General features: G+C 50.8%; 1 protein-coding gene across 1 annotated transcript; it reads left to right on the plus strand.

Moving 5' to 3' along the window:
• Positions 1-17,014, plus strand: LOC120399491 (cathelicidin-related peptide Oh-Cath-like). The gene is made up of 5 exons (XM_039527772.1): positions 1-279; positions 3,137-3,244; positions 4,013-4,096; positions 5,134-5,164; positions 16,836-17,014. Exons 1-5 carry the CDS (start codon positions 100-102, stop codon positions 17,012-17,014), a joined length of 582 nt encoding a protein of 193 aa, XP_039383706.1. The 5' UTR covers positions 1-99.
• Positions 17,015-22,989: the final 5,975 nt, after the last annotated feature.

Raw genomic sequence — 22,989 nt, forward strand, 5'->3', positions numbered from 1 at the left:
AGGCAGTAGCCCCTACAGAGGAGGCAGCGTTTAGAAGGGTTTCCCCCGGGAGGGACAGGGCTGCCCACCCAGCTCTCACTGAATGCCCCAGGACACAGGATGGAGACCTGCCTGAAAGTCCTGCTGCTCGTCGGGGTGGTCACAGCAGCCCCCGCGCCCTCATCGTCCCCTCTGCCAACCCACGAGGCTGCGGTTTTAGCTGCAGTTGAGATCTACAACCAAGAGCCAGGCACAACACTGGCCTATCGGCTCCTGGAAGCTGAGCCGCAGCCAGACTGGGTGAGTGACCTGGGGCAGAGCCGTAACAAGGGCGAGGCGAGTGAGACACTTGCCTCGGGCGCACAAAGCCAAGGGGCCCAGAAAGCAGCGGAGGGGGAAAAAAAGCAGAAAAAAAAAGCTGCGATTGGTGGCGCTTCGGCGGCAGCTCGACCGCCGCCACTTCATTCATTCTTCGGCAGCAATTCGGTGGCAGGTCTTCCCTCCCAGAGGGACTGAGGGACCCACTGCCGAATTGCCGCCGAAGAGCTGGCCCTGGGGGAGGGCACAATTTTATATTCTTGCCTCAGGCGCAAAAATACCTAGTAAGGGCTCTGAGCTGGGGAATCGCTTTGTGGCCTGTGTATATTCGATGCTGCTTGAGCTCATGGAGCAGGTCAATGGGGAATCGCTGCCTCTGATGCTAGACTCCTGTACCCACAGTCTGATTTGCACTCTCGTCATTATCCAGGGCTGATTTCTGGTGGTGCCATGAGAGACAGTTTCTGTTCACAATCCAAGTAGGCAGAGGATGGGGAAGGGGAACAACAGGGAATTTACAGACAAGCCAGCTGGAGTCACTGAAAGCAGCATGGCCAAAATTGGTTATAAAGAGGGAGTGAAATATGTGCAGGGACGGGTAGCAGCCAGACAGCTATTTCCCTTTATTGCGGCACAGCAGCTTCCCGGTCCCGCTGCAGAGGAAGGGCCTGACACCAGCAGTTCATTCAGATTCAGCAGGCAGAGAATGTTTCCATTTGAATTATACTGTGAGTAATTCGGGGCAGGGACCGTCTTAATCTGTATTTGTACAGCACCTGGCGCAAAGGGGGTGACCAGCCACAAGTGTTCAAAGAGAATGAGTCCGCCCTGAAAAAATCATGGGATTGGCTTACAGTTCTTGAATTTTCTTAAAGTAATATATTTGTTTTCTTTTGTTTTTTCTGTCTGGGTTCTGAGTCTTTACAAATAAATACTGATTGATCATTGAAGGCTTGGACTTCTGAAGATTTAAAAAGGTTTCAGAGGAGAAATTCTTTGAATTCAGTGCCCTCCCTGGGTCTCCTTGTGCAGAGAATTCAAATTTAGCAGCATGTAGAAGACAGATTTCATTTAAAGACATTTGTTAATCCCTTGTTGTCATTATTTATTAAGTGGTAACAAAGTGCTGGGCACTATTCTTCCCAGAGGACCTAATTGAGAAATTATTTATATCCCAGCAGCATTAGAGGTTCAAGCCAAGACCACGGCCCTGTTGTGCTAGGTGCTGTACAAATACATAGCAAGAGACAGTTCCTGCCTAGAACTTTACAATCTACATAGATAAGACAAAGGGTAGAGAAAGGACGTATTATTATCCCCATGTCAGAGGGGAAAACTGAGGCACAGAGCAATACCTGGCAATCAAAATAAGCATACACTATCTATGTTCTAATGTATGTAATTTTTCATTAATGCCCTGTTTACTGACACCTATGCTGACTGGAAAAGTTGCCTGAGTTACTTTTTATGTTCAGTTCAAGCTTATGTTCCTTTTTAACTGCTCTGAAAAGTGAGTGTGCCCCACATTGGCATCCCCTTGCTCAGCAGAGCTGCTCCCTCTGCGTATGCAATCAGAGCTGTTGGCCAAGGGTCTTGAAAGTGACAAGTGATTTCAGGTGCCCAACTTGAAACACTATTAAAGGGTCTGATTTCCAGAACATGCTGAGCAGTTGCCCTCTGAGCATCAGGCCCCATTCAGGATCTCAAACTGGGCGCCCAGTTACGAGGCACAAACTCACCAGCCACATTCTAAAATCCCGGCCCATGGCTAACAGAAATGCTCACTCCTTTGTACTCCAGCTGGCTCTGCAGAGCGGGAGCTGGATTCTGTTCTTTCTCCTGCATCATCAACAGCAGGTTGTTTACTGCATTCCCACGATGAGGCAGGAGAGGGAACAGCGGGGCTTGAACTTCAGAGCAAAGTTCGATTTGCAGGACTGACAGCTAGGGAAATAACCATTGTTCAATGACAGGCTTGTTCCCCTCTGGTCGCAGTGGGGTCAGTGGAAGTTGAGGGCACTCAGCCCCACACAGGAGTGCTCAGAGTGGTACCTGATCAGGCCCAAAAGGAGGATGCTTTGGGACCCAATGCTGCAAACATTGGCACACGCAAGTAACTTCTGCAAGACAGGAACCTACATATGGAAATTGCAGTGAGGCAATAAGCCCTGGAATCCCAGGACCTCACTTGGACCATGTCATTTCTAACCAGAATCGCACTTTCAGGAATTAGAGCACATAGAAAATCCAGTCACTCAGTGTTTGTGTAAGAGAAAGGCAGGAGATGGGGGAAGAATTGCAAGATACCAATTATTTGTTCTGAACCTACTGATGGAGAGACATGAGCCAGACCTGCATCTGGTGCACGTCAGCTTCACTTATGACAATGGAGCTGCACCAGATCTAGCCCATGGCATATAAAGTTGCATTCCTGCATTAATGTTTGAACTGCATTTGAAATAGGTAAGGCCCTAGACAGCAGCTGAGAATGATTATCAATCACTTATTACGTCAGTAGACTAGAGCAATGGTTCTCAAACTACGGGGCGGGCCTCGCAAGGGAGGCGTGGGAATGTGTGCTTTTTTTTTCTTTTTGGAAGAGCTCTGGCTGTTAGCCCAGGTGGATAGGGCTCGAGAGGGGATAAAGGGAACGGATGGAGTCCTGCCACTCTGGGGCTGACAGTCAGAGCCCTGCCTCCCCGGGGCAGTGACCATCAGATCCATGCCGCCGGGCAATACTGTAATACAATATAAATATGATTACAAGGCCAAAGTGGAGCCTGGTGCCTTGCTGCTCACAGTGAATGTTTATTTTGTTCTTTCATTGAATTCTTCTCAGGACGTGTCTTCAAAAACTATCCAATCGCTGACATTCACTGCGAAAGAGACAGTGTGCCTGGTATCAGAGAAACGCGACCCCAACCAGTGTGAATTCAAAGAAGACGGGGTAAGGATCACCTGCTGCATGGAGACACCTCCCTCTGCACCTTCAGTTGACCAATAGCATCTGTCAGGTCCAGAAGCCTCACAGAAAATGTGTGTTTCCAGCAGAGACATAAAGGAAGGAATGGGGCCAGGGGACTGCGCCCTTTCCGCAGTAGCCTGTTTACTGATCCTTAACATCAATTCACAAGCAACATCCATCCATTCATCCAACCCCTAATTATAGGACTGGATGGTTTTTAATCTCTGGTTTGCTGTTGACAGCTGGGGCACTGTTCTACCGGGGAACCCTCACTGAAGGCACAAGGAGAAGGGGATGCAGCGTGTGTAAAATCTGATTCGTGGTACACTAGCATTTTGACATCCCTAATGAGATCAGGGCCCCTGGTGTCAGGTGCTGCACAACCACAGACAGTCCCTGTCCCGCCCCAAAGTGTTCACAATCTAAATACACCAGGTCAGTGGCAGAGAGGAGAATTCAACCCAGGTCTCCTGAATGGCCCCTCTCATGCAGCTGGAGGACACAAGGAATCCCACAGTGACTGTTTGCAAAGTAAGGAACTATTGAACATGAGCAAAGGCTACTTACATTGAAAGCTCCTCAGGGCAGGGATCATCTTTCTGGCCTGTGTTTGTACAATTCCTCTCACAATGGGGTCCTGATCCACTGTGATGTCCAAACCAGGCCGGAGGCTGAGCCTCCCAACCTCCTGCTGAACTTGTGACCAAGTCTGACAGTAAGATGCTGAGGTCTCTTTTCTCTCCCTTGCAGCTGGTCAAAGACTGCTCTGGCTTCTTCTCCACTGAACAGGACCCCCCTTCCATCATTATCAAATGTGAGGAGGCGTCTGAGGAGGTGAGTGGCCTAGTCGGCCTCCTCTCTGCTCACGGCTGGGCTGAGGCGGGGTTACGGGTTTCCCTCGCTGAGATCTTGCCAGGTATTTCACACTGCACAAGTGTCCCCAGAACAAGTGTCCAGCTCATCTGCTGGCGGTGAGCTGGCAAAGGCCTCCTGCCCCACGAGACTGGAGGTGGAACCCAACAGCCGCCAGCAGAACCGCAGGGAGCAAATTCTAATCTCCCTGGGATACGTAAGAAACCTAAAGCTCCATACGGTGCCTGGGAGCGGGGCAAGGACAGGGGGGCTGGGGAGGCTCCTCACCACCTGCCTTTGTCTGGCAGTGACATTTACAAACGTTGTACGATGCAGACACTGAATGGCCCCTGGTCCCACACCCCAGGCAAAGGCCCCAGCATGGCCCCTCCTTCTTACCCTAGAACAGGGACCTGCCCGAGGTGGGCGTAAGGGTGACAGACAACAAAGTGGGAGGGGATAATGGCTGAGTTTATAATCAGGGGCCTTCAATGGCCCGGCCCTTGCACCCTGTCCCTCCAGCAGGCAAGCTCCTGCCCCTCCCTCAGAGCCACCGAGCGATGTCACCCTCCATCCAGAGTGCAGCAGCAACACTCACTCCTGAGGGCTACTCCTCTCCCCCACTAATCCCCTAGGCCCACAGTGACACTGGTCGGACGCCCTCTGTTGCTCTGGAGAGGCCATGAGCTCCAGGGGAGAGGGCACTGGATTGGGACTCAGGAGACCTGGGCTCTACTCCCTGCTCTGCTACTGACCAGCTGCGTGACCTCAGGCATGTCACACTGTCACCCCCTCACCCTTTACCCCTCTGTCTATCTAGACTGTGAGCCCCTTGGGGCAGACACTGTCTCCCACTGTTCGTGTGTGCAGCAGCTACCACAGCTCTGATCAAAGTTGGGGCCTCTAGTCATTGCTAATAACAAATGAAACACAAGAGAGAACAAAGTAACAGTCTCTGAGCTGCAGGAGACGGGTTCAGTCTGAGTGGAGATTCTGACCCTCACCTCTTTTCTCTCTAGCCTAATGTCGTCACACGGGCATGGGCGGCAGGTTATATACACGTGCGGTGCCCGGGCTCCAGGAATATTCAGGGCCGGGTGCCCTGCTCCAGCAATAGTTGGAGCTGGGTCTCTCCCCCGGCCCTGCCTGGAGCAGGTCCCAGCCCCCGCCGCGTATTCCCCTAATTCTCCTAATGGCAAGGCAGGCTGCCCTTACCCAGCCCTTCTGCCCTCGCCCTGAGCCTCTCCAATGCCCCAAACCCTCATCCCCAACCAGAGCCCTCATCCCCCCGCACCTTAATCCTCAGCCCCAGCCAGAGCCCTCACCCCTGCACCCTGATCCTCTGCCCCAGCCCTGAGCGCCCCTGCATCATGAACCCCTCATCCTCAGCCCCGCAGCCCTCACCCCACACCCCAACCCTCTGCCCTGAGCCCCCTCCTGCATCATGAACCCCTCAGCACCAGCCAGAGCCCTCATCCCCCCTGCACCCTAATCCTCTGCCCCAGCCCTGAGCCTCCTCCTGCATCATGAATCCCTCATCCTCAGCCCCACAGCCCTCACCCCTGTACTCCCTCCTATCCCCAAACTCCCTCCCAGAGCCTGCACCCCTCACCCCTTCCTATGCCCCCACCCCCAGCCCAGAGCCTGCACCCAAACTCCATCCCAAAGCCAGCACCCTTTACCCCCTCCTGCACACCCACCCCCTGCCCCAGCCCAGAGCCTGCACCCAGCACCCAAACTCCATCCCAAAGCCTACACCCTGCACCCCTTCTGCACCCTAATCCCCAGCCCAGGATCTTCACCCCAGACCTCCCCCCTCGAGCTCCCTCCCAGAGCCTTAGGCAGGTGGGGCTGGAGTTTGGGGGGGCAGAGTTGGGGGGGCGGGTTCTGGGCACCACCAAAAATTCTACAAACTTGCCACCCATGCACACGGGGCCGCTTGAGATGTTGGGGGAGAAAAGCTGGTAGGTTTATTTATTGACATCGCTGGAAAATTGTTTGTGCGGGTTTAGGTTTAATTGGCTAAGAAGAACCAGAGAGAGAGGAGATGAAAGCGAACCGCTGCTGCCAGACCCAGCTGTGGCTCCATTTCTCCTCCACTGGAAGCACCATCGGAAGCAAGGCTTGAAACAATCTGAACAGCTTCAGAGTATCTGCTTCTATCCGCTGCTTAGCAGCTGTTGCAGTGCTGCTCACCAGGGCTCCTCTGCATAATAAATTGCCATTCTGCAAACTATACTGTTGTCCTCTTCTTCCATATTGTGGGAGGAGATTAGGGACGTGAACCGGAGGGAGTCACCTGATTGTGCTACTGGCCAATGAACACCCCCGACTAGGAGTCACACGCCATCCTCATTAAAGAGACCCAATGCCCAGGGCTGCCCGGAGGGGCAGGGGGGAAGTGGGACAATTTGTCCCAGGCCCTGGGCCCCACAGGGGCCCCCATGAGAACACAGTATTCTATAGTATTGCAACCTTTTTTTTATGGAAGGGGCCCCGAAATTGCTTTGCCCCAGGCCCCCTGAATCCTCTGGGCAGCCCTGCCAACACCTTCTCCAGTGCAACAGAGATCCAGACACTAAGGCTCAACTTGTTAACAGTGACTAGCCGCTATGGGTGCCCAACACAGGATGTCCTCGAAGGGGCCTGGTTTTCAGAAAATGCTGAGCAGCTTCCCTCCGAAAACGTGGCCCCTTCAAGGTCTCTCTAAGTTTTGAGGCACCCAAAATCAATGGTCACTTTGGAAAATTTAGTACTCAGGGCATGTAATGCTTTAGAAACTGGAATTTACATTCATCCACCACAAGATGGCAAAAAAATTGGCCTTGAGAGCCCTAAGGGAATGGGTTTAAATAGCACACGCAAGCCCCGGATACAGTCACTGAGGATCTTAAATGGGTTAACAGTCACGTCCTTCAGGGACTCACTCAGCCTCCCTGATTTACTGCGGGTTTCATCTAGAAAGTGGGTAACACCCACTGCCCTGTTGGCTCTATGACCCAGGTAGCCCCATAACCCCCAAAGAAATCACTCCCTGAGGGTTTAGTACACTCCAGCAAGGAGGGACTGACAATGTCCTGTGTTAAAGGCTTGATGGTGCTCAGGTCCCTTTGCAGACCCTCTGCCATGGGGGGGATTTTTCCCTAAAAAACAAGATGGGGCTGCTCCAAGGTTTCTCCCAACCAGGCACACCCATAGAGTTCAGGCTCCCAGCACAGCTTTCAGCATGGTGTTGATAATGAAAGAGGATCCCACAGCTCCCTTCCCACCTTCCTGTACACAAACCCACAGGGACAAAATCCCAAAGCAGGGTCATTAAAGGTACAAATTCCATCAGACTGAAAACCCTCGAGCTCTTTGGCCTGACAACAAACCTGATTCTGCCGCCCTTACGCTCTAGCCTTAAAATTCTATCAGTTGAAGTCATGAATGATATGAAGTCTCATGAGAGGCAGTATGGCTGCATCAGGCACTCTTTAGTGACCTGAACATTATAAAGTGGAAACATGGACAAATTGCTAAGGATGAGTAGAAAAGAACAACCCAAGAACATAGGAAAAAACCAGGAATGCTAAGATATAAAGTAAGTTACACCGAGCAAGGGACATACCAGGCAATAAGAAGAGGTTCTATAAATACATTAGGAGCAAGGGTAAGATGGAGGAAAGTGAAGGTCTGCTATATAAGAGGGAAGGGGAGCTAATAACAGAGGATACCAAGAAGGCTGAGGAGTTTGATGCCTATTTTCCATCAGTCTTCACTAAAGGAGTTGATTGTGACCAGATGCTTAACAAGAAGGGGGAAGGAACACAAGCCAGAATAGGGGAAACAGATTAAATATTTAAATAAGTTAGATGTATTCAAGGTGGCAAGGCTGGACGCCATTCACCCTAGGGTACTTAAGGAACTAGCTGAAGCAATCTTTGTACCAGTAGCGATGGTCTTCCAGAACTCATGGAGGATGGGTGGAGTCCCAGAGGACTACAGAAGGGAAAACATGGTACCTCTCTTTAAAAAAGGGAACAAAGAGGACCTGCGGAATTACAGACAGTCAGCTTAACTTCAACACCTGGAAAGTTACTCAAACAGACCATTAAACAATCCCTGTGTAAGCGCCTAGACTAGAACAGCATGATGAGTAGTAGACAAAATGGCTTTGTCAAGAAGAAATCATGCCAAATCAACTTAATTTCTTTCTTTGTCAGGTTTCTTTTTCAGATTACTGGCCCAGTGGATAGGGTGAAGCAGTAGATGTGCTATATCTTGATTTTAGTAAAGCTTTTGACACAGTCCCACATGACATTTGCATAAGCAAATGAGAGAAATGTGGTGAAGATGAAATACTACAAGGTGGGTGCAACACCGGTTGAAAAAACATACTAAGAAAGTAGTTATGAATGTTCACAGTCAAAATGGGAGGGTGTATTTAATGGTGACCTCCAATGGTCTGTCCTGGGTCCATTACTATTCAATATTTTCATTAATGAGGTGGATAATGGAGTGGAGAGTATGCTTATAAAATCTGCAGAGGACACCCAGCTGAGAGGGGTTGCAAGCACTTTGCAGGACAGGATTAAAATTCAAAATCACCTTGATAAATTGGAGAACTTTTCTGAGATCAACAAAATAATACTCAGTAAAGACAAGTGCAAAGTTCTACACCAAGGAAGGAAAAATCAAATGCACAAATACATAACGGGGACTGACTAGCTAGGTGGTAATATGCAGAAATGGATCTGCGGTTACAGTAGATCACAAACTGAATATGAGCCAATGAGGGGATGTTATTTTGAAAAAGCTGAATATCATTCTGGGGTGTCTTAAGAGATATGTCACATGTAAGCCCCGGGAGGTAATTGTTCCATTCTACGGGGCACCGGGGAGACCCCACTGGAGTGCTGTGTCTAGTTGTGGGTGCCACACTTTAAAAAATACATGAACAAATTGCAGAGAGACCAGAGGAGAGCAACCAAAATGATAAAAGGTCTCGAAAACCTGACCTATGAGGAAAGGGGAAAAAACTGGGCATGTTTAGTCTTGAGAAAAGAAGACTGAGGGGGACCCGATAACAGTCGTCAGATGTGTTAAGGGCCGTTGTAAAGAAGATGGTGATCAATTGCTCTCCATGGACACTGAAGGTAGGACACGAAGCAACTGGCTTCATCCGCAACTAGGGAGAGTTGGGTTAGATATCAGGAAATACTTTCTAACGATAAAGGACAGTTTCAGCATTAACTGGAATAGTTTCAGCATTAACTGCACTTTGACACCCCCTGCTCTGCCCTGGTTCCTGGGCACCCACAATTTAAGCAAACACTAAACATTCCAGGAATCACCCACCAGTCCTATGGGGCCCATGCCAGGGCAAAGTCTTTCTAACACTTCCGCAAAGGTTGGGGCCCCCCGTGGACAGAAGGCCCTGTCCGTTTGCTGGATCGGAATCCGTGTCAGTTTAAACTCAGCTTATTTATGCCAAAAGCCCTTTCTCTGATTGTCTCTGGAAACCCCAGTTTGAACCAGTGCATGAAAACCTGTCCAGCGGCAGGTGCCTCTTTAGAATGGTTCAGTTTTAGTGACTCCCCTTAACTGAGAGTAGAATACCATAATCCCGAAGCCATTTCTAGGTTTAACACATTGGTCCCCAAAGATCCTGCAGGGGGTCGCAGTAGCTGTCACACACAGTTCTTCTCCCTCAGCTCAGGGTCTGCTGCAAAGGAGTGAACATAGTGGCTGCCGTGCCCACAGTGACCCACCAACAGGACCATGCCACCTCTCCCCATCCAGTGCTGGGAAGGGCCGTCATGTCGCCCCCACTAGGACACCCCCGATTGTCACTCTGACCTTGGGGGATTTGTTATGTGTACACTTGGGTTTTCCCAAAAGCTGTTGCTTCCTTTTGCAGCAAATATCTGTTGGCAAATGTGCCAGGACTAGCAGAGATGGGAACTCAAATCAGCTGGAATCCTGGGGTTAGGCTGCACACCCCACATTCACAAGAGTGTACGGCTTTCAGTGTCCAGAGGGCAACAGCCCTTGCAGCTCTTTGTCAGGGAAACCCACCGCCAGGGAGATATCTCACTGCACCCACTCTGCTAGTGATCCTCCTGGGACAAAGGTACCTGCATCTCAAGGCACCCAGGTTATAATCACTGGGAACTTCACCTGATGGTAACAGGCATAACTCCCTTAAATTCAACAGATCAAGAGGCACTGTTACCAGCAAGGAATTTATCCCATAGGTAGGGTATGATTTTTTCCATTGTGTGTGATGGCATGTCTGCCTTGGGAGACTTTGTGTACAGAGAGAGAGAGCGAGAGAGAGAGTGTGGGTGTGTGGTGGAGGACAGACTGACAACTTTGTGCACATATTATAGACTGCTAGACACACTTCTGGGCAACACTCGCTTGTCATTATATGACTAAACTCTTCATTGAGTTTGACATGTGAGAGGCACTGGTAAAGCCCAGGGACCGAGTGGATTTGGAATTTTTATACAAAATATCATCTGACGGACAGAGAGGAGCAAGAAGCCTGGTCCAAATGACAGTAGCTACAGGGAAGCAGGTTCTTGTGCTAACAATGATGCAATTATGAGAGGCAGAGATGAGGGAGCTTCCAAGCTCTCCCTGAGAAAGGAATTTGGAACCCAACAGATGTGTTACTGAAGCGTTGCTGCCGACCTTCATAGCTTTCATACAGTCACAGCTGTTCAGGCCAGCAGAGACCACTGTGATCATCTAGTCTGAGCTTCTGTGGAACACAGAACAGGCCAAAGAACCTCAGCCAGCCATTTCTGCCTCAAGTCCGTAACTTCTGTTTGAGCAAGAGCATCTCTTTTAGAAAGCGATCCAGTCCTGACTGAAAGCCTGCAAGTGATGGAGAATCCAGACCATCCTGAGGTAAATTGTTCCTGTGGTCAATTATCTTCATTATTAAAAAATTCACCGTATTTCTACTTTGAATATTGCAAGAGCTCCAACTTTTAGGCCCCAAATCTGCAGTCATTCCAGAGGACAGACCCCTGTGCACACAGGGACCCCATGGAAAACAATGGGGTGCCACACAAGTGCCAGGTTCTGTCTGTCTGCACGATACTGTGGAATTGGGGTTTTACATAGCACAGCAAACAAATGGACTAGAAACCGTATTCCAGTAAGCAAATTGCTGGGGGTCTTACCCAACTAACTTCTGTTTCCTGCATTTGCAAAAGAAATACCATCGCATTTGGGAAGCAAACCTGCAACTGCCATAACGTTCCAGTGCTGTGTAGGTGAGGGTGAGAGACCCATTCGGAATAACCTCAGTCCTTACCTCATTCAGGTCAGAGTACTTTAATAGCAGAATTTACATTACATTTTACATATTCAGACATTGTCTAATTAACCCTCCCAGCACTCCTGAGACACTAGGTCTAGAGAAATATTATAATCTCCATTTCAGGGAGTTCCAGGCACAGTTATGCCATTTATCTTTGTTCCTCTAACGAAAGCATAACCCGAGAAAGGAAAGGCTCTTTAGTTCTGTGTAGGGTGAATCACAGACTGTCCAACACAACAGGACACAACACACATGTAAGTCACTACGGGTGTGTAGTGTTCTGAGATATTTGTATCATGTGCGTAACAGACACAGCATGTTTGAAAAGCCCAAAGAGCCATTTCTAGGCAAAAATTCATGGCAATATTATTTATTATCACTGATATGCATCACAGCAGCCCTCGTTCAGGGCCTCAGTCAGGAATCAGAGTGGTGGTCAGGGGACAGGGGTGTAGATAGGGGTCAGGGTGGTCAGACGGTGGGGAACAGGGGTTGAATAGGGGCAGGAGTCCCGGGGGAGCAGTCAGGGACAGGGGTTCCAGGGGCGGTCAGGGGACAGGGAGAAGGGATGGTTGGGTGGGGCAGGGGTTCCAGGGGGGCAATCAGGAATGAGAAGAGGGGTTGGATTGGGCAGTGGGGGACGGTCAGGGGACAGGAGTCCTGGGGGGGCACGTCAGGGGATGAGAAGCAGGAGGCGTCGGATGCGATGCGGGGCCGGGCCATGCCTGGCTCTTTGGGGAGGCACAGCCTCCTCTAACCGGCCCACCATACAATTTCAGAAACCTGATGTGGCTCTCAGGCCAAAAAGTTTGCCCGCCCCTGGTCTAGATAACACTTAGTCCTGCCATGAGTGCAGGGGACTGGACTAGAGAGCTCTCAGGGTCCCTTCCAGTCCTATAATTCCATGATTAACGCCACTTAACTTTGCCTCGCAATAAACCAGAGCCTGATAAGTAGGGTCCTACCAAATTCACAGTCCATTTTGGTCAATTTCATGGTCACAGGATTTTAAAAAAAACCATACATTTCATGATTTCAGATATTTAAATCTGAAATTTCAGTGTTGTAACTGTAGGAGTCCTGATCCAAAAGGGAATAGTGGGGTGGGGGGGGTCACACAGTTATTGTAGGGGGATCGCAGTATTGCCACCTTTACTTCTGCTCTGCGGCTGGCGGCGACGCTGCCCTCAGAGCTGGGCAGCTGGAGAGCGGCGGCTGCTGGCCAGGAGCCCAGCTCTGAAGGCAGAGCTGCCGCCAGCAGCAGCGCAGAGGTAAGGATGGCATGGTATGGTATTGCCACCCTTACTTCTGCCCTGCTGCCTGCAGAGCTGGGCCGTCAGCCAGCAGCCACCCCTCTCCGGCCACACAGCTCTGAAGGCAGCAGCGCAGAAGTACAGGTGGCATGCATGGGCAGTGGGTATAACAGGCCATGGGAGGCTCTACCTCCCCCGGCACTGCTGCGGCCGCAGGACCCCCAGTTGCGGGTTTGGTGGTGAAGTTTTTGCTTTATTATGCCCCATTCAGGTTCCAGGGCGGCTGAGAAGGCACATACCACCTCCTCAGCCACCCTGGAACCTGCATGGGGCATATCAAAAGCATCTTCTAACAGATACTTTTCCTTGGTTTGGGGAGACCCATTCAGGGCTCCTCCAGGTGGGGCTGGGGGGTGCTCATGGCTTAGGCCGGCCCGTACTCCTGTGGCTGAGTGGGGGTGTGTGTGCCAGGCTTCTCCAGGCGGGGTGGGGGAGAGCTTGTGGCTCCAGCTGCAGGGGGGAGGAGGGGGTCTTGGGGCTCTGGCTGTGGGGAGGGCGTGGGCAGAAGGGTCAGAGCCAGGGGCCAGTCTCCCCAAAGGCTGTGAAGGAGGCAGGTGCCTTCCACATGCAGAGGACCTGTAGTGTAGGGAAGATATACCAGTGAAGTCTGAAGAAAGAGGCTGCTTGGGGGACCAGGACTGAAATGAAGGATAAATGCTGGTCAGTTTCCTAAGCTGGAGGAGCCTGTGCTGCACACTTGGAAATTCAGAATTTAGTGCAGACACCTTGTCAACACAAGGCAAACCTAGAGGACGACACCCCCAAATTTCAGTTCAGCAGGAGTTCTAGGATAAGCAGGGGTCAGCAATCGGGTTTGCGCTGGAGACCTGCAAGGAAAAAGCAGGGAGACATCTGACAAATACAAAAGTAACATCTTGTTACAGATGCACCTGCAAGAAGGAGACTGCAAATGTTTGCAGGCCCCTTGGCTGAGCAGTGCTAAACTTTAGGGCTGCAAGGAAGCTGCAATGGGACTCTCAGAGCAACCACTATTCAATAGAGCACCAGAAACTAAAGACTGGGGCCAGATTCTCCACCACAATGCATCTCATTCTTCTAATTATTTTACATGACACAGCACCTACAGGTTTCAGGCAAGATCAGGGCCCTATTGCGCTAGGTGCGGTACATACAGATAGAAAGAGAACATACCTTTATGGGCATACAGTCTAAACAGGCAATTCAGATGAAGAGTGGGAGAAAAGAAGGATCATTATTTACAGACGGGGAACAGAGAGATAAAGTGACTTGCCTGAAGTCAGAGAAGGAATCGACAGATTTTGCAAACCATTGGCCAAATTCAATGATCAACATCCAAACTGGGACTCAAGTACTGCTCTGCATCTAACCTAAACCCCAGAGGGGCGCATGCAAGAGACACTCCGTGGGGCTGAGGGTGAAAGTTGGGCTAGAGAAAGGATGGTTTTGTGATTTGGGTGTAATAATAATACAAATCAATAATAATAACAAACAACAGTAAGTGGATTAAAGAAAACCATGACTCAAGGATCAGACAGGCTAATAGGGGAGTGTTATAAGACACGTCCAAAACTTCTAGCATTTCAGCAACCGACTGATAGAGAAGCAAGTGGTATGAACACACTTCTGCCCAGTTCTGCCTGGCACCGGTTTTAATACACGTATTACCCAGGGAAGGATGGAAATATCAGTTACAAGCCCCATCTGTCCTGCCTGGATTACAAAACCGCAGCTAAACGGTCAGCCAGAATGTGCAAGAAATGAGCTGAAGAAAGAATCCTGAGACTTCCTGTTCTCATCCCGCAGCAGAATCCTGATCAAGGGGGCTTCACAGCCAGCAATACCGTCCACATTGTTTACTGTGTTTTATGTGGGAGGGAAAGTATTGCGAGGGCCCCACTCTGGACACAGAGGACATGCTCTGATCACACAGAAGAACAGATCTGACAGTTTGATTGTTGTGCTTGACCGAACTGCAGGACCAGTGGATGAATAGGAAGTGGTCAGTGTGATATAACTGGCTTTCGATAAAGCATTTGAAACTGTCTCAAGAAATCTGACTCTCAAAATTAATTCAAATTGGCTTGGGTAGGGACACAGCCATGTGCACTGAAAATTGGTCAACTGTAAATAAAGGATAAGGAAGAAATGGGGCATGAGGTTGTGGGGTCTGTCCAATGGGAAACGTTATGGTTTGATCCGAGGCTCGGACTTATTGTAGACAGTTTCATTAACGACCTGGAAGAGACGAAAAGAGCCAGTGCAAATTTGGGGATGTCTACGCGAAGCCATGATGTCAGAGCGCAGAGAGGTAACCGTCCCTCCCTCAGTGGCTCTACAGAAGCTTAGCTCATGAGTAACTTTGCTGACCTGAACAGACTCAGAGCTCAGTGGTTTGAGCATGGGCCTGCTAAACCCAAGGTGGTGAGTTCAATCCTTGAGGAGGCCACGTAGGGATTTGAGGATTTAGTTGGGGATTGGTCCTGCCTTGAACAGGGGGTTGGACCAGATGAGGTCCCTTCCAACCCTGAGATTCTATTCTATGAAATAAGGGTCAGCAGGATCAAGCCTTAGGGCTCTGCTTTTGGCTCTGGGCAGCTTGCCTCCAGAAAGGGACTGACTAACTCGGAAGGAATTCAGAGACCAGCAGTCAACCCGACCAGGGAGATGGAGGGATCAACCCGTGAGTAAAGATTAAAAGAGCTAACCATGGATTGCTGGCCTAAGGGATGGCTGAGGGAGGACACGACAGCAGCCGGCAGAGGGGTTCACGCAAAGTGAAGAGGTGGGATATGGGGTATGACTGGCAGCAATGGCATAAAATAAAGAAAAGGAAAAGTTCGGCTGAATTATAGGAAAACCTGCTGATAGCGAGAGGCCTCAGGCTTTGGAACAATGCCCTCCTATGGTGACAGGGAACTCCCATCACTTGGGACACAAAGGGCATGAAACCCTGGAAAATGGCCTGTCAGGAGCAGTCCGGCATGTGTTTATCCATTGTCACTGCACTGTACATTCCCCTTGGATTTATGAGCAGCACCATCAGAAACAGCGTCCCATGCCTGCCAATTGACTCTAGAGGAATTTCAGACTGAGAGTGGATGAGTAAAGCTCTGGCTCTCTGGACTTCATAGGTGTATTTCTGCAGTTGACATAAATCAGCACAGATCTGTGAAAGCCAGTGGAGCTGTGGCAATTTATAGCAGCTGAGGATCTGGCCCAACAGAATGAAGACACGTACCCCAGCCTTCCCCAACAGAGGCCCCTGGCCACTACCCCCCGTCATGCATTAATTAGCAATTGGTGCACACAATTTCAGCAATTTAAATTAAAAATCCCTCCTTTTCCTCTGACCGACCTCCTCCTGTTCCCAGGGCCGGGGCAAGGATGTTTCGCGACCTAGGCGAAACGTCCACCTTGTGCCCTCTCCCCCGTGGCAGTTCACCCCCTGCCCTGAGGCGCCCCCCCCCGGCAGCTCCACCCCTCCGCCCTGAGGCGCCCCCCCCGGGGCAGCTCCCCATCCCCCACCCTCCGCCCTGAGGTACCCCCGCCTGCCCCAGCTCACCCCTGCTCCACGCACGAGCACGCTGTCGCTGCTTCACTTCTCCTGCCTCCCAGGCTTGCGGCGCCAATCAGCTTAGGCAAGCCTGGGAGGTGGGAGAAGTGAAGCAGCCACAGCGTGCTCAGGGAGGAGGCGGGGCAGGGGTGAGCTGGGGCGGGGAGTTCCCCTGTGTGCCGCCCCCCCACTTGTTGCAGGTGGCCCTCCCCTCGCTCCCCTGCCCCAGCTCCCTCCGCCTAAATGCCGGCGGTGACCGGGGTGGCTGAAGATCCAGCCACTGCGGTTGCTTCCGAAGAAAATGGTGCCCCCCAAATCCCAGCGCCCTAGGAGACTGCCTAGGTTGCCTAAATGGTTGCACCGGCCCTGCCTGTTCCTGCCCTGGAGGGTGGCCAATGGAAACGTCCTGCAGATGGAGGGAGAAAAGTCACCCGTTAAGGGAGGACCGAAGCAGGCAGCCAATGAGGCAGTAGCCCACCCGGAGGAGTCAGCGTATAAAAGGGCTTCCCCCGGGAGGGACAGTTCTGCCCACCCAGCTCTCACTGAATGCCCCAGGGCACAGGATGGAGACCTGCCTGAAAGTCCTGCTGCTCGTCGGGGTGGTCACAGCAGCCCCCGCGCCCTCATCGTCCCCTCTGCCAACCCACGAGGATGCAGTTTTAGCTGCAGTTCAGATCTACAACCTAGAGCCAGGCACAACACTGGCCTATCGGCTCCTGGAAGCTGATCCTTAGCACGAGTTAGCAAGGGACTGATCAAAAGCCTGTTGAAATCAGTGGGAGTCTGGCCTGTGACTTTAACGAGCTTTAGATCAATCCCCAAGACCCTGAAGGTTCAGATCCCCTGCAGTGTGCACATGGGGCAATTAGAGATGCGTCCACAGTCAGATCTGTGAGGGGAGCCCCTCCCAGTGCAGGACTGTTACTTGGGTGAGAGGAGGATGGTAAATTATGCAGTGGCTGGGTTCAGGACTAGCATAGTGGATTAGGGAGAGTCTCAGAGGAAAATAGGTGCGTCCAACTGGGATAAAACTGAGCACAGGGTAATCTAGGTTAACATGTGGGAAAAAAATCTGAAGAGTGAAGTTCATTAGGCTGGAGGTTTTTTGCAAAAAAAATTTGAAATGCTTCAGTTTTGTTTCAATATGGAATGAAAAAGACATACAACACTTTGATTTTTGTGTAAATGCAATTCTAGTTTTCCAGCCAGCTCTAATTATTAACCCTCTTGTAGATGGGAAAGCCGAAACCCAGAGGGATACCTTGCAATCAAAATGAGCTTATAATATCAAATGTTCTTATACTAATATAATTTTTCATCAATGGCCTATTTGCTTGCCCTGATGTTGATTGCAAAAGTTTCTAGAGTCATTTTATTATCTTCAGTTCAAGTCTGTGTTCGCTTTAAAATGCTGCTCCTCCTTTGAAGAGTGAGTGCGCCCCAAAATAGCAACCCCTTGCTCAGCAGAGCGGCTCCCTCTCCGTAGGCTGTCGGCTTTGGGCCAAGATTTGGAAAGAGACGAGTGATTTCCTAGGCCCAACTTGTTGAGCTCCTGCCCTCTGAGAAACAGTTCCTTTTAAGGAGGCTCAGATTGGACATCCAAAAACTCAAAGCACCCAAAATCACCAGCCACTTTCTAAAACCTTGGCCCATGGCTAACAAAAGTACTTTCTATTTTTCACTCCTCTTAGCTCTTCAGAGACTGTAATCTCTTTAGGGCAGTGGTTCTCAAACTTTTGTCTTGGTGACCCCTTTCACATAGCAAGCCTCTGAGTACAATCCCCTTTATAAATTAAAAACACTTTTTTATATATTTATCACCATTATAAATGCTGGATGCAAAGCAGGGCTTGGGGTGGAGGCTGACAGCTTGTGACCCCCTATGTAATAACCTGGTGACCCCCTGAGAGGTCCCGACCCCCCGTTTGAGAACCCCTGCTTTACGGCAAGGACCTTCTCTTCGGATTTCAACAGTGCTTAGCACAACGAGGTTCTGATGCTGCTCAAGGCCTCCAGGATGATGTTGTGCCATAAAATAAAGATAATTATAAAAGCCACAATGAAGCCTGGTGCCTTGTTGTTTACCACAAACATTTATTTTGTTTTTTCTTGAATTTCTTCTTAGGACACATCTTCAAAAACTATCTAACCGCTGAAGTTCTCCGTTAAAGAGACAGTGTGCCTGGCATCAGAGAAATGCAACGTCAACCAGTGTGAATTCAGACCAGGGGGAGTATGGAACTCTGGGTGCATGGAGACATCTACACCTCTCGTCTGTCTCATCTAACGCACATCTACACATTGGAGGTGATCTATAGGCTCTACCGGGTCTCCAAGCCCAATATGGGCACGAGTGAAATTGCATGAACTACAGTGCAACGATCATGGGCAAAGGGGCCAGCGTGACGTCTGTGCATCTCAAAGTTCCACTTATGCCTTATTTTGAGTACTTTGATGGAGAGAGTCCTTGGGCTGGCCATCTGCACCAGAGTGCACGTCACCCGGCATGCTCCAAGTTTCCTAGGCATTGTACAGAGAAATATGGAGATAAGGACCCTGCACAGAACAGCTTATTCTAAACAGCCATTATAAGAGAGAGATGAAAGAAGGTAGAAGTGAGATGCTGAAAGAGGCAAAAGCTAAATCATGTCCGACATGTGTCTTGTAGCATCTTATCTTTTCTCTGATTTTTTGCTCCGGCTCTGTTTGGTCATCATTTAAACTGACATTTCATCAGGCTGAGACTAGGGCTTATATATACCTCCTAGAAGATGCGAGTCTCAAGCAGAGACTGGAGGGAAAGAAGGATGGTATGGTACAGTGTCTTTCCTACTGTACTCTGATTACAGATCCTTACACCACACCTTGAATACTATGTGAAGTTCTGATTGCCCCATCTCAAAAAAGATACTTTAGAACTGGCCATATACAGAGAAGGGCAACAAAAATGATTAAGGGGATGGAACAGCTTCTATGAGGAGAGATTAGAAAGACAGGGATTGTTCAACTCAGAAAAAAAAATGACTCAGAGGATATGAGAGAGGTCTATAAAATCTTACTGGTGTCAAGAAAGTGAATAAGGAAGTGTTATTTATCCTTTCACATAACATAAGAACAAGGGGTAACTCAATGAAATTAATAGGCAGCAGGTTTAAAACAAACAAAAGGCAGTGCTTCTTCACACAACACACAGTCAACGTGTGGAACTCATTGCCAGGAGATGTTGTGAAGGCCAAACTACAACTGGATTAAAAAAAGAATTAGGTAAATTGATGGAGGATAGGTCCATCAGTGGCTATTAGCCAAGACGGTCATGGATGCAGCCCCATGATCTTAAGCCTCTCACTGCCAGATGCTGGGGCTGGATCACTCGATAATTGCCCTGTTCTGTTCATTCCCTTTGAAGCATTTGGCACTGGCCACTGTCAGAAGACAGGATACTGGGCTAGATGGACCATTAATCTGATCCAGTATGGCTGTTCTTAAGTTCTTACCCATGTCATAAACAATGTGCACTCATGTTATAGCAGGAGGTGAATATCAGAAGTGGGGAAGGTCTGGCTGGGATCAGCTTCCCACGGTACAAATGTTGATCCAAAGTTACCAGAGTTTCTTTGCCATGGGAATCTCACCGAGAACAGTTTCCAGCAGTCCCTCGAGTTGTTCTACTGCTGAGGTCTCTTTTCTCTCCCTTGCAGCTGGTCAAAGACTGCTCTGGCTTCTTCTCCACTGAACAGGACCCCCCTTCCATCATTATCAAATGTGAGGAGGCGTCTGAGGAGGTGAGTGTCCTAGGCGGCCTCCTCTCTGCTCACGGCTGGGCTGAGGCAGGGTTGCGGGTTTCCCTCGCTGAGATCTTGCCACATATTTCACACTGCACAAGTGTCCCCAGAACAAGTGTCCAGCTCATCTGCTGGCGGTGAGCTGGCAAAGGCCTCCTGCCCCACGAGCCTGGAGATGGAACCCAACAGCCGCCAGCAGAACTGCAGGGAGCAAATTCTAATCTCCCTGGGATATGTAAGAAACCTAAAGCTCCATACGGTGCCTGGGAGCGGGGCAAGGACATGGGGGCTGGGGAGGCTCCTCATCACCTGCCTTTGTCTGGCAGCGACATTTACAAACGTTGTAGGATGCAGACACTGAATGGACCCTGGTCCCACACCCCAGGCAAAGGCCCCAGCATGGCCCCTCCTTCTTACCCTAGAACAGGGACCTGCCCAAGGTGGGCGTAAGGGTGACAGACAGCAAAGGGGGAGGGGATAATGGCTGAGTTTATAATCATGGGCCTTCAATGGCCCGGCCCTTGCACCCTGTCCCTCCAGCAGGCAAGTTCCTGCCCCTCCCTCAGAGCCACCGAGCGATGTCACCCTCCATCCAGAGTCCAGACACTCACTCCTGAGGGCTACTCCTCTCCCTCCCTAGGCCCACAATGATGTTGGCTGCTCTCTGGAGAGGCCGTGTGCACATGGGCGGCAGGTTATATACACCTGCGGTGCCCGGGCTCCAGGAATATTCAGGGCCGGGTGCCCTGCTCCAGTGATATTTGGAGCTGGGTCTCTCCCCCGGCCCTGCCTGGATCGAGCCCCGGCCCCCACGGGCCTCCCTCCCCCTCCCGCCGCGTCCCTGCCTGGAGCAGGTCCCAGGCCCCGCCTGCCACCCCCCCGCCGCGCTGTGTCCCTGCCTGACAGAAAGCAGCGCGAGCCTCTGCCCTGCCTGCTTCCGCTGTCAGAGATCGGCTCCGGCAGAACGGCTGTCTGCTGCCCCAAGGTCCTAGCGCCTGCCCCCGCCCCCCCCGTAATGGCAAGGCAGGCTGCCCTTACCCTGCCCTATCCCTGACCCCCTCCAATGCCTCAAACCCTCATCCCCAGCCAGAGCCCTCATCCCCCCGCACCCTGATCCTCTGCTCCAGCCCTGAGCGCCCCTGCATCATGAACCCCTCATCCTCAGCCCCGCAGCCCTCACCCCACACCCCAACCCTCTGCCCTGAGCCCCCTCCTGCATCATGAACCCCTCAGCACCAGCCAGAGCCCTCATCCCCCCGCACCCTAATCCTCTGGCCCAGCCCTGAGCCCCCTCCTGCATCATGAATCCCTCATCCTCAGCCCCACAGCCCTCACCCCTGTACTCCCTCCTATCCTCAAACTCCCTCCCCAGAAGGTGCACCCCCTCCCCCTTCCCACACACCTCTTCCCACCCCCAAACTCCCTCCCAGAGCCTGCACCCTCACCCCTCCTACGCCCCACCCCAGCCCAGAGCCTGCACCCTCACCCCTCCTGCACACCCGCCCCCTGCCCCAGCCCAGAGCCTGCACCCAGCTCCCAAACTCCATCCCAAAGCCTGCACCCTGCACCTCTCCTGCACCCTAATCCCCAGCCCAGGATCTGCACCCGACCTCCCCCCCTCAGCCCCCTCCAGGTGGGGGCAGAGTTTGGGGGAGCAGAGTTGGGGGGCGGGTTCTGGTCACCACCAAAATTTCTACAAACTTGCCACCCATGCATGTGCACCTGAGAATCAGAAGACCTGAGTTCTAATCCCTGCTCTGCCACTGACTTGCCGTGTGACCTTGGGCAAGTCACGCTGTCGCATCTCTATCTAGACGTTAGCTCCTTAGTGCAGATACTCTCTGCCACTGTGTGTGTAGATACCGCACCTTGCATGATGGGACCTCTAGGCATTAATAATAATAAATAAAGCACAAGAGAGGCACAATGAACTAACATTCCTTGAATATTTGGAGCCAGTATCAGCCTGCATGGAGATGCTTACCCTTCTGTGCTCTTTTCCTTCTAGCCTAGATCCACTACAAGGAATAGAGCTAAACAATTCTTTACAAAAGTTGTTAACTTTTTTCATAACCAGAGCACGAAAACCATATGGGGCATGCTCTCCATTGCTGAGAAGATCCAGGGAGAGAAGACATAAAAGTGACTTTGACCCTGATAGACCCAGCTGTGGCTCCATTTCTCCTCCTCTGGAAGCATCATCGGAAGCAAGGCCAATCTGAACAATCTGAACAGCTTCAGAGCATCTGCTGCTACCTGCCGTGTAGCATCTGTTGCAGTGCTGCTCACCAGGGCTCCTCTGCACAATAAACTGCCATGCTGCAGACTTATACTGTTGTCCTCTTCTTCCATATTGTGGGAGGAGATTAGAGACATGAACTGGAGTGAGTCACCTGACAGTGCTACTGGCCAAGGAAAGACCCCGACTAAGAGTCACATGCCATCCTTGCTAAGGAGAACCATCCCTGGCCCAGTTGTAACCAAGATCCAGACACTAAGGCCTGGTCTGCACGAAAAGGAAAAGTCGATCTAAGCTATGCAATTTGAGTTACGTGAATAGCATAACTCAAATCAACGTAGCTTAGATCTACTTACTGTGGGGTCCACACTACGCAACATCAATGGGAGACGCTCTCCTGTCGACTCCCCTTACTCTTCTTGATCAGGTGGAGTACAGGAGTCGGTGGGAGAGCAATCAGCGGCTGAGTTAGCGGGTCTTCATTAGACCCACTAAATCGAACGCTGATGCATCGATCGCCACAGCGTTGATCCTCCGGTAAGTGGAGACAAGCCCTAAGGTCCAACTTGTTAAAAGTTACTAGTAATTTTGGGTGCCCAACACAGGAAGTCCTCAAAGGGGCCTGGTTTTCAGAAAGTGCTGAAAACGAAGCCCCTTCAAGATCTCTCTATTTGGGCACCCAAATTTT

This window comes from Mauremys reevesii, linkage group 2 (genome assembly GCF_016161935.1).
Source record: "Mauremys reevesii isolate NIE-2019 linkage group 2, ASM1616193v1, whole genome shotgun sequence".
Lineage (NCBI taxonomy): Eukaryota > Metazoa > Chordata > Testudines > Geoemydidae > Mauremys > Mauremys reevesii.

Excerpts from the sequence above, each read along its gene's own strand:
- LOC120399491 (XM_039527772.1), top strand. The coding sequence starts at position 100 with ATGGAGACCTGCCTGAAAGTCCTGCTGCTCGTCGGGGTGGTCACAGCA. Across the intron at positions 280-3,136 it reads CTGAGCCGCAGCCAGACTGG|GACGTGTCTTCAAAAACTAT; the intron begins GTGAGTGACCTG and ends AATTCTTCTCAG. Across the intron at positions 5,165-16,835 it reads CACACGGGCATGGGCGGCAG|GGCACAGGATGGAGACCTGC; the intron begins GTTATATACACG and ends TGAATGCCCCAG.